Source organism: Semicossyphus pulcher, unplaced genomic scaffold, assembly GCF_022749685.1.
Source record: "Semicossyphus pulcher isolate SPU_LCO1_2020_fin unplaced genomic scaffold, fSemPul1.0.p SCAF_14, whole genome shotgun sequence".
Taxonomy (NCBI): Eukaryota; Metazoa; Chordata; class Actinopteri; order Labriformes; family Labridae; genus Semicossyphus; species Semicossyphus pulcher.
The window spans coordinates 5,711,858-5,724,289 of NW_027211648.1; the positions used below are offsets into that span (position 1 = coordinate 5,711,858).

The 12,432-nt window shown below is 39.7% G+C and overlaps 1 protein-coding gene across 1 annotated transcript; it reads left to right on the forward strand.

Moving 5' to 3' along the window:
• The first annotated feature begins 362 nt into the window (after positions 1–362).
• On the forward strand, positions 363–11,819 carry LOC138591833 (protein LBH-like). The gene is made up of 4 exons (XM_069662532.1): positions 363–575; positions 6,529–6,607; positions 8,344–8,518; positions 10,693–11,819. Exons 2-4 carry the CDS (start codon positions 6,530–6,532, stop codon positions 10,758–10,760), a joined length of 321 nt encoding a protein of 106 aa, XP_069518633.1. The 5' UTR covers positions 363–575; position 6,529; the 3' UTR covers positions 10,761–11,819.
• Positions 11,820–12,432: the final 613 nt, after the last annotated feature.

Consider the following 12,432-nt stretch of genomic DNA (forward strand, 5'->3'; position numbering starts at 1 on the left):
GTGGAGAATAAGCTTAAGCTTCAAGGCAACACCTTAAAACATAACTGTTTGTTATCGGTCATATTCTCTTCACAGTAAAAAAAATAAAATAAAATAAAAAGATTAGTTTGGGAACTGGGACAAACATTTGTGGACACCAAATAAGGAATATAAATACAATAATATTGCATGTTGTATTGATTACTCATAAACTGGAACGAAAATACCCTAGGTCAAACCACCAAAAGAGCACAAAAGTATTTAGGAAGGGGGGTACAAATTTCCTTTTAGACATTTTGTCTAACTTCACTACTCGTGCGTCCTTCTATCTCGTAATCGCAACATTTTCGACAGTCCCCGAAGGCAACACCGGTCCCGCTTCACTGCGCAGTCTCCGAACACTTCGATGTGAGCGGCAACTTCACCGGGAGCCTCGCGCGCCCCGCCGCCTGTCGCCCACAACAGCCCGCATCATCATCATCATCATCATCACCACCACCATCATCATCCTCATCAGCAGCAGCAGCATCAGTGTGATGAAGCAGCGGAGGACGGAGACCTTTCTGCTCTGAGACACTGGATCAGCCCGCAGACAGGTACGGAGATTTTTTTTATCCGCCTTTTTAACCACTCTGGAAACAATCAGACAAACGTTTTTACATTTCTAACAGTGAACCAGAAGCTCGTTTTTTATAAAAGTAACTAAATAACTGCTCAGTTTTATAATTCAAACTACAGCTTGAGTGTAGTAAAATACATAAAAGCTGCTTTACCTTGTGGTTTTTCTGCACTGGTTGATGCTCAGTGTGTGGGACCGTGGACAGAAAGCTCTGATCAGCCTGTGTAGGTGTACAGTAGCAGAAGCTGTGTTTTATATTTAAATCTATTAATAGTGTCTGATACCTGCAGTAAACTGGCTACCTGTTGTGTGCCATGCAGGTTAACCTTTTCTGATCAAAACCTTTATTAATTATACATACAGTATGGTATGCATTTATAAAATGCATACAACTAATGTAATGTATTTGAGTCAAAAACTAGAACAGGAAATGTGATTTAGGGCAACAAACACAGGAGAAATCAAATGAAACTGCAAAAAAAGCAGAGCGGTGGAACATTTCAGGAGGCTGCATATTAAGTAAAGAAGATATCTCTGTATTTGGCAGTGGATTGAATTTTTTCTCCATGTCCTTGGGCTGTAAAAACTTACTGGATTTATCTCAGCAACCTGCATTTGAGGAGGTGGTGTTGCTGCTGGCTCTGATTTAGCAGCAGAATGTTATACAAAAAAATGTTTCAAGTGCAGCTGGGGCGAAGAGAGAGTGGTCATTTCGTGTAGCATCCGATTGCTGCTAAAATACAATAGTGGAATTTAGAGGATTTTTGAGTAGTCCTCCGGGATGCCAATTTTCGGGATCTGCTGCCCCTTTAACTGGACACTCTGCACGGTGATGGATCTCATGATGGACAGAAGAGAGGAGGAATTTTAATCCATAAGGTCACATCTTTCATCCAAAAAGCAAACAGTGAGGATGGAGAATGAAACAGTGGCTGCAGGCAGAAAGATTTTCTGGAGATTTGGCTGTGTTTCAAGTTAGAATCAGGTTTTCTTTAAAAAAAAAAAAAATCACTAGTTGGTGCAAGAATCTGGCTTCAAACTCAAGTCTGCTACTCAGCATCAGCAGAGAGATGCTGCAGAACATCGAGGTGCTGCTGTGGGTTTTTGGCTTGTACAGGTGATTTCAGACTGCGACTATTGTTTCTAATCACTTAATCTGCCAATAATACATTAATCTGCCAACGATAATGAAAAATGGCTCCTGAAAACCGACATGATGTCCTCAAATGTTTGTTTAACATGGCCAACAGTTCAAAATCATCCCAATAATGAGATTATTCTTAATATGATAACAATAAAGTAGCAAAGAATGGCAATCAAAAACCAGAACTATTTGAAAATTTGCCAAAAAATGACTTAAATTATGAATTTGTTATCAAACTACATGTACCTAAGTGTATTTATGCATTTCCATTTTATGCTACCTTATACTGCTACTTTTTATTTCACATTCATCCACTTTTTGAGTTTTAACTAACAAAACATATGATGCATTGTTATGAATTAAACTACCAAACAGTAGCATATAAGTAGTGCTAGCTTCATCTCCATTAGCTACACCATGAAAATACTGCTTTCACAGTATTGCATAAATTAATATAACCTTTTTATTTTAACACTGATGGCTAAACTGTTGCATATTTTGCAGTTAATAAATTAACTATAGTATTATTTTAAATGCAGGACTTTAATTTGCCGCGACCCTGAACAGGATAAGCGGTATAGATAATGGATGGATGGATGGACTTTAATTTGTTAAATGCGTAGTTGCATCGCGGTATTCCTTAAAGCAATACATGAGACAATGTTGTGAGGTATCCTATAGAGGTACTGACCACTAGTAGAGCTATAGAGCAACGTTTTTACACGTTTAATGTGCAGTGTAAATTGTTTTTGGAAATGTTTCGTGACTTTAAAGTAGCGCACAATAAGAGAATAGTGAGACTAATGTTAACTCGATAACGCTCCACAACTCAGAGATGTGTGTCTGAGTTTACATGGTGACATACTGACTGACTGTATAAAAATATATAAAAACATAGACAACATGACAGCTCCCCGAAGTGAAGCCAAACCCTCTCTATCGCCCCCTGCTGACTGGCTGCAGTATAGGTCATAAAGCCCGCCTCCTCCATGTTAACAGATGGGACATGAGTCAAATCAAAATACACGTCAAATACATTTTTCTCAAACATGGTTTCTGTCATTATAGTTCGTTCTTATCACGCTGATTAACGTCCAAGTGTTCATTTTTCTGACAAGTTTAGTTTAATTAGTTATTTGATGCTATAGAAAGGGAGTCTAACGTCATGACTGACAGCTCTGTTGACGAATACGGCTCTGGCAGCGTTCTGTTACCGAGTAGCAGAGTAGAGGAGGATCAGCGCGAGGAGACGTAACTCAAACAATCACTACAGTCATTGAAGTTTCCGTAACCGGGAATATCTGCTTCAGACCAACACAAGAAGCTGTTCTGCTGCGAGCGAGCCCACCTGAGGGAGCTTTGACATTTACGTAAAGTGTGTTTTGGTTAGCGGAAGGGGCGGGACGTCAATAGAGCAGCACCACCAGCCGATCTCTACTGCACAGACTCTGGCTCCAAATGCACAAGATGGCAGCGTTCGCTTCTGGGGGGGGTTTTGGCTTCACTTTTGTACAACAAGTGGAGGTGGAGACACGTTGGTGAAGGATAATTAATCCTCACTTAAGCCGCATTTACTCAAAAACGAGACCAGAAAAACCAGGCCTTGAGTGTAAAAATGTAGTTATCAAGATTTTACCCTGTGCTCAATTCAGCTCACCGAATGGATATGTTTCATATTACATAACGTGAACCACCAGTTGAAACGCCTAACCCTGCTTTAAATGTAAAGTGTCTTAACATTTCACGTCTCTGTCGAGGCAGAAGTGAAGCAGCTTCCTGCAGAGTGAAGAGGCAGACATTAACACATGGGTAACCTTGTTCAGACCTAATGACTCAAATAAGACGTTGTTATTATTCAGCTGGAGAAGTGGGGTAAAAAAAAAGCATGACAGAAGCGTCACGCCTGGCATCTACATTTAAATTCTTGTGTCTGTTACGCTTCACATCACCGCAGAGTGAGTGCACTTCTCAGAAACTGGATCAGACTGGAATCATGTGCAGGCCTCTTCAGTTGCAGAGCCTCTTTTCTTTAAATATATAAAAAACTCAGACATTAAACTGGCCGGAGTGACCGCACAGATTCCCTCCAGAGGAACAATAAGAGTCTCTGATGAAGAATAAAGGCCGTATTGTCTCAGTGCTGCGGTGATGAAGGGCAGAAGCGACTCCAGGTTTCACAGAGAAGTCTCACAACAGCACGGCTCCGTCCTGACGGCGGTAATTGCTGCGTAACGGCACACATGAATACCCCCAAATCAGCTCCTCTCGGCCTCGTGCGCTCAGGCAAAGTGCACTACTCAGACAATCAGAGGCATACAATCGCAATCGCTCGTCCCCATGGCAACAGCAACTGCTGGTGTGATTGTATGGAAAGTGGTGTTTCTGATAACTTGTCACAGCTAAAGTCTGCCTATCACTCGTGGGCAGAGGACTGGTGCTGTAGGCTGGTTTTTAGAGAGGCAATAATTATAGTTTTTTATATCTATTAATTAAACACTCAGTCAAACATCATTCTGCTTTTAAGTACTATATAAAATATGTGATAATGCACAACCAGGTGTCCTAGTGTGTAAGGGATAATGTAAAGTGAGCAGGCTGTTAAAGCGGAATGGAAGCCAGACAGGATTTGATTGTGTGATTAGAGCCGAATCCCTAGCAACGGTCTGTTCTTCATAGCAACGGCCTTTTATCGAGAAATAGCAGACCTTGAGATGCCGGAATAAACCCAATCAGAATGAAGTATTTAACACACCCGGCCATTTTCCTCTGAAATCACACACAGGGTGGGAAACTCAAATGCTATTGTAATGTCATACAGCTGTATTACAAGTTGTAACTCATATATTTAGGGAATCAGAGAAATCATTAATATTTAACAGCTACTCGATTGATCAGCAACCGAAAGGAGAATGAACAAGGAAAAGTCGGAGGCAAATCTGGCCTTATTTTAAATTAAAACAACCCATTAGCTTCAGTCAGACAACAGCTAATGCTATCTTTCTGCCACTTCCTAGCTTAAATTAGCTAAGTAGTGTGACACAAAACAATAGGAAATGCATTAACTCCTAGCTAACATTAGCTAACATAATGTAAGCTAAGAATTTACTTCCTAGCTAATGCTATGTTGTAACGTTGAACGCTAATGTTCTCTAACGATAGCTATCAGGTTATCAGATGTTTTAGTTTAAAATACAGCCGCATGTCCCTTCAGATGTCATTTTCCCCTGTGCTGAAATGATGACCTCACAGGAAAATGGCCGCTGTTTGACTATGTTGAATGATGTTGCATTGGGACATCCTCTGCTCACACACTACGCCCAGTTGTTCAAAAGTAATCTGACTGGATTATGGCTAACAGATTGGATCAAATCTTGAGAAAGCGATATTTAAATTAGATGAGATCAGGTAATCCAGTTTTGGTTTTTATCTGTAACTTTTACAAGCCACCAAGTGTCGAGTTTGAAGCCCCAAAGCTTTGAATTCTTTTCAGCACAAATAGAAAGAAAGCCCCAAAGCTTCATGATGCGTAATTCACTAATTGTTTGTTCCTTTGTCCATACTTACTTGTTCCTTAGGTTAGACTTAACATGTCTTCTTCTGCTAGGAGGGGGCCGGCCCAGCGTTTCCTGTCTTTTAGGTTGTTGGTGATGTCAGCGCTGACATCACAGGGCCATACCATGTGTGGGGTTTATCTTTTCTAAGGATCATTTCCTTTTGTCCTGTTTTTTGCATCCTGGATTAATCTGATAGGAATGACGTACCCGATTAAATGCTTTTTAGTAAAGTTAAGAGCCAGTGTGTGTTTTGATTGTCTTGTCTTAAGGATTATGTAGAACTCGACCTTCTTTGGTTATGGTACATGCTGCAGCAGTCATGGCGTTAATTGAAAGCCCTATAAATGCAGTTGAAGTTTGCTCCTGCGGGGGTTAGAGGGGAGGCTGTGTTGACATTTACTTGTACCTTTTGTTTGATTTAATTTGTTAGTTAATGTAAGTTTTTTTTTGTTGTTCTTTTATATGTTACACATGTAATGGATATCAGTACTCACCTCTGGGAAACCAGGAAGTCTGCAAAGTTTGCCAGCCTACCACCTTCCACAAAGCCGTTCTACAGGAAGTAAAAGACTATTGTTGAGACCACAGGGCATCTTTCAGGAAATCATTATGTAACTGAATGTTGCATAAATAAACCTGCAGCAGTTGTACTGATACAAAAACAAAACTTTTGAATGTATCAGGGTTTTATTTTAAATTGTTGATGCTTAAATGAGGAAATATCTACTAAATGTAGACGTGAACAAGACTAATAATCTAACATAGTATTTAGTGCTGTTGGTCATTTATTGAAAAGTGCTGAGGACTTTAACCCTGCATTAATCCATATATATTATATGTATTGTTTGTTTTGGACTGAGAATCAGTTTAGGTTAATGCATTCCTCAAGATAAGCATTATTTTAAAGGTTATTTAGTCTGTTTTAAAGCCAAGCTTGGGCTCTTTCTGTTTTGCACTTGGTCTTTGATTTTACCTTGTATTTTACCTTTGCAGTGTTTGTTTTTATTCTCCCTTTCTACTATATTTTGTGCACTTTGGTTACCAACTTGCTATTGTGGTGCAATTCACTTTAAATTCTATTACTACTTTAACACTGGTTGTTTTAAACATGCTTATTAATTAACTAATTACCTTGACTTAAATTGAACATCCAGTTCAGCCAAAGGAAAACACAGCAGAGAAACAGTGTTCAGTTTATTGATTAGTGATCATCAGCATGTGTTTTCCTGCAGGATGACTGAGGTGATGAACTCTCTGGAGCCGGCTACGGAGGACTTCAGCGGGGGTGGAGCAGCAGCAGATCAGGACGCAGTATCCTTCCAGCTGTGTGTGAATATGTGTGTGTGTGTTTAGATTATTTCAAACCAGTTTTTATTTAAATAGAAAGCATGAAGCGGTGAGTCACAGGAGTGATGAGCAAGGGTAAAATGTGGGTTGACGCGACGAAAGTGTTTGGTAGGACTCGGTCCTGCTGTGAGTAAATGTTATGTGTCTTATCCAGCTGAGTGAGTTATCATCTGCTACTGTAACATTTATTTTCTAAACATAATGTATCATCATTAAGTAGTGTGTGAAGAGTGATCACTCAGGCTTTACTTTATAGTGCCAGATAGAGGTTTATGTTAGAAGTGCTTATGTTTCTCAACTTTATAGTCTTATATCTACTGAGGGTTTTTTTTGCTGAAAACCAAAACAAAATGGTCTGAAAAAAGGTTTATAGTGCATTATTTAGGAAACCAGTGATTTGGTTGCTTGCAGGTTAGAACATCGAGATATTAAGAGGTTAAACTGGGCTTAATTTAGTTTTTCAGTGTGGTCTGTTTCCTATTCCTAAAGTGCAATAAATAAATAAATATTAAAGCGTGTAATTTAGCTGTAACTCTTAAATTCAATGTCTACCCTCCTGCATCCAAAATTATTTTTTTTAACCATTAAATTGACACCAATTAGAGCCTGATCGGACAGAACGCGTTTTAGCAACTGGGGGCGGCTTTTTTTGTCATTGTTTTCAATGAGAGGGACACTTTTTGCACGCTTCTTTTGCGTTGCAGAGTGCCTCCTGTTTTCCGCTCTGCTTTGAGTTGAAAAAATTTCAACTCAAAGCAGAAAAGCGCCCGACGTCATGGGTGTTTTTTCTCATTGTCCAATCGGATGAAAGGAGAAGCGAGCCTTCTGTCAGTTTACAATATAACGGTTAGGTTAACGACAGCTAATGATTCGGTGGTTGCCTTAACAACAGTAGGGAAAAAAAGCCGCCCCCAGCTGCTAAAACGCGCTCTGTCTGATCGGGCCCTTACTCTGAGAGTAGCTGATAGCAGCTTGGGCTACAACTGATCACATCAAAATGGTTTAAGAGCACTGCCATTAAACCCAGGGCTCCATGAAATAGGTAAAATGTATGCATGCTGAGTGAGAAAGCATGGCTTGTGTACCAAAAATAGTTGTACATATTCACTGCGATAAATTCAGACTTTTGCGATGTGTTTATCGCGAATGCTCATATTGCGATAACGCTGAAATTGAGTTTCATTGCGCAGCCGTAATTTAAATATTTACATTTGAATGCAGTGAAAACAAGAGATAAAGGAAACTTGATAACAAAAGAACAGAACATTTTGTCCTGCAAATAACCAACGTCAGAAAGTAGAGCCGCCCATAATGATATGTTTAACATCCCTAACAGCGGACTGATATTGTTCACATAAATGTAGGGAAATACTACTTCTGGCATGTTTCAAAAGGTGCTTGTGTTGGAGGACTTTTATTGGCTGATTCAGAGCTACTTTCTGATAAGCTTCTGCTTACAGAGCTGCTAGACGAGGATCATTGAAGATACAATTAAATGATGAAAATTTAATTGATAACATCAGAAGAATACGCACTTTTAAAGTTAGAGATCAAAGCATCAAATCAGTGAATTTATCTGATACGGTTTTCCTAATCCGATTTTTACCACATTGTTCTTCTTTCACGTGTTGTGTGTAATGATGCTCTTATCCCTCCAAATATGATTCCCCTTCAGTTCACCTTACATAAGCTTCAAACAGATCTTCCCAGATACCCATGAAAGGTATCCCAAGCTGTCCAAGAGGCTTCCCTCCATCGTAGTGGAGCCGATGGACCCAGCCGAGGTGGAGAGCGGAGAGCTCCGCTGGCCCCCAGATGAGCCGACCTCTCCCGACGGCAAAACTGGGAGACAGAGTGCCGGGGAGCAAACTGCAGGTGAGGACGAGAGAGGGGGGTGAGAGTTGGCTTCCTTTGGTCTGAAGCCGCAGCGGAAAGGTTGACCTCGTTTCCAATTTGCATTTGGCTTACATGGAAATTAACTGGCCGATTAAGGCCAAAGTGAACCAACATAAAAGATCCTTTAATTATGTTAAAGTAGAAACATAACATTTAAAACTCCTTTGGGTAAAAGTACAAATGTAATATCAGCAAAATGTACCTAAAGTATCAAAATGCTCTTGGTGCAGGAAAATGTCCTCTGCAACTGATTGATATTCATATTTGGCATTATTAGATTTTTGATAAGCAGCATTACACTATCGTAGCAGCTCGAATTGGAGCTAGTCTTTGCTGCTATTTATACTGTTTGATATATTAGTCCAGTGGTTACCAACCTAAAAGTCATGCCCCTCCAAAAGCACTGCTGGCTGTCCGTATATGTGGATCATACATTCATACAGGCAGCTGTCTTTTGAGTGTCTTCAAAGCTGCAGCAGATCAGAAATAAACATCCTCCTTTAATACCCATAAAAGGTAACTTCCTGAAATTATTTCCTGTTGATGGTTCTTCATGCGAAATAATTCTCAGCTGACCGTTGAACTGAACAAAAGGAGGAAACGCTTAAGAGCAGATATGTACACTATATGTACACTGCTGATGTACAATGTGATCATATGCATCGCTGAGTTTCAAATGAATTGCAGTATTGAGTCAGTTTAACCATTTGGCTCCCAAACAGGCCAGTGTTGGGCGTTATACAACTTAAATACAGTTTCCCATTAAGGGTTAATCATTAAAGGCAGCACACTTTCACCCCGATTGATGCCGTCTGTTGTGGATCTGCATGTGTCTGCCTCTGCTCGGCTCTTTCCATTGACTTTATTTGCATTAATGCGGCCACTAAGTACCACTTGATGTAGTTAAAAGCAACTGAGCAGCTATATTCAGCACATTGGCTTTAAAAATTGGGGAGTTTGTGGCCAACAAAGCTGTTAGAGGATATTTGTCTAAGTGAGTTCAGACACTTACCCTTTATATCAAAGTCGACCTTTTATGTCGATAGTTATGGTTTCTTCTGTTAAAGTTGATTATAATCAAGGATCCTGCAATTTGCAACATGACTTGATTTATACAAGGTAAACTGATTAAAACGCACAACAGACTTGCAGCCCGTGCCTGGCATGCGGGAAATCCAGGGTTCATAGTGGAGACTCAGTGATACTAATATCAACAAGCAGATCCATTTGGATTAAAAACACATTCAGGCCTATTTCAAACTTTTAGCCATGCTAGCTGCAAGTCTCAAGGGATGGAAATGTCTGTTCGGTGGTAAGTCCACCAATTTGTGTCCACATTAAAATATAAATAAAGTTATGTACAGACATTAATGGCGCCCAGTCAGAACGACTTCTGGGATCTCTGACTTCCTCTTGCTCCATTATGATGTTAACATTCGTGATTTAGAGTGAAATCTCTCGATCACCGCTGCATGGATTACCATGAAATTTGGTACACCCATTCATGCTCCCTTCAGGATGAATTGCAATAACTTTGGTGATCCTCTGACCTTCCATCTGGTCAAACTTTGTTCAATCTATTTGACTCAGCTTCAGATGTACTTTGTGCTAACTGCTAGTTGGCAAGTGTTAGCATGCTAACATATTTTGTTTAGACACTGAACATAATAAACAAGCTCATTTTATCTTTACACCTGCAAACCATCAGTATGTTAGCATTGTTATCTTGAGCAAGTTAGCATGTTCTTCCCAGCAACATTGTTCATATCCTCACAGAGACACTAACATGACTGTAGACTGTAGAGTATTGTTTTTGTGTTAACAAATGAACAAAGCAGGGCACTGGTTTAGCTCAGTTGGTAGAGTGTGCGGCCCGTATAAAGCGGCTGACTCCTCCTTGGTGCATGTCTACCCCCACTCTCTCTTCCCTGTATTTCCTGTCTTTCACCAAATTAATTAAGAGCAGAAAAATGTATCTTTAAAAAAGGGAAACCTTAATACAAATCCTGTTAAAGTACCTGCACTAGTAATATGATTTTCAAAATGGTTTAAAAACAACTTGAACTCCCCTACTTTGGTGTTACATGCACAAAAGGAATAACGGTGAAAGAAACCATGGTAAGCGCTAACCTGGCCTCTGCATGTGTTTCCAGGTGAAGAACAGTTGAATGTCGACGTGGACGAGGAGGCCTCAGCGGCGGAGATGCAGGACTCCAACTGAACTCTCTTCACGCGTAATCCACTGTTACTGTGAGTGTGTCCAGACTTGGATGAATGACACAGAGTCCAACAGAACAGCACATTGCATGAATGATAGAAAGTTGATGGAGACAGAGGAGGAAAAGGTAGACTAAAAACCCCAGATCACGGGCTTGGAGCCAGAGTGGTGTTGGCACCTTCTTTAATACATTTACAGACGGTGTTTTTATTTTAATGCGCTCATCTTTTTAGATGAAAAAGGTTGTTCTGACACATAATAATTATTGAAGGGACCAAGTTGCCATTACGACACTTTTTCCAGTTTGTACTTTTGCCTTTTGGGTGTTTTCTTTTTACAAGAAGCTGTCTGCCTGGAAAAGAACAAAATAAACCTAAACTCTTGGCAGCAGAGATGTTTTTAATGTCAGAATTTAAAGTACAAAAACGCGTAGATTGATGCTAATATGACTGTTGTCACATTTCCAGCTTTGTGGTTTTGATATTTTCCATTTGCTAAATTAAATGTTCATGCTCTGGCTCCAAGCCTTCGTCGTCCAGATGTCCCCTAATATCATGATCTGATCTGGACAGATGTTTCTAAATGCTGTCTGAAGTATTTAGCTCATGTGTGCCATACTACTACTACTAATGGTAGCTACTGTATTTTGTGCACAGTTTTTACATTAACTCTAGATGTAAATAACATCACTGTGTGTTAAGTGGTGACTGCTGTAGTTTGGTGATCTTGGTTCACTTTGTAATAATAGCTAGGATGTTTTAAAGAGCCGTATTTGATTAAAGAAGCCTTCATCACTTTATTGATGTTATTACGATACATTCTTTAATATATTATAATATGTAAGCCTTGTCTTCATACAGTAGGTGTTAAAGGGAATGTAATCGTGTTGTTTTACTTAAGATATTTGAGCAATATGTTCACAGGAATTTTAACGCAGTCCATTTTGTTACAGAAGTACTAATAACCAGTATATTTTAGATGTGTGTCGCTTGTCACAGACATGATATTTTTTAAAATACTGGAAGCCTAAATTATTGCACAATAAATAAAACCTTTTCAAAATTCTTAAAACTTTCTTTAATTTGTTCTTCCTGTGTTTTTCGATGTTTAAAGAAAGGGTTAACTCTGACATCTTTCATAACTTCAGTGCAAAGAAGTATTCAAACTTTATACTTAAAGGTGGTCGTTCAATTTTAAGCCAACATACTTTTAGCCGTAGTCTGCTAGTTGTTGCTAGCTCTCCTTTCCATGTGTTCATACACAAACTAAACATGTTTGGAGAGAGCCTTACAGTAGTTGCCCAGACATTTAGATAACTTTCTATTCTAATGATATGCTGTTGTTGAGATGTTAGCTTAGTTGTATTGCTGTCTAGAGCTGGAGAGCTAGCTCTGGCAAACTGTCTCGTCATCTCTGCACGTTAGCTTTAGCAGCAGCAACTGCAGCCGTCCTTTGCTAACCAACAGAAAAAGAAAGCAAACCCCTCATTTAATGCTGGAGCTGATAAAGATCGGAGCCAAGTTCAGGAGCTTTATATACTGCTGGGTAGCCTTATCCAAAAATTTAGCCATGATACGCTGTTGTTGTGATGTTAACTTAGCAGTAGTATTGCTGTCTGAAGCTGGCGAACCAACTCTCTGTACGTTAGCTTTAGCTGCAGCAACTATAGCCCCCC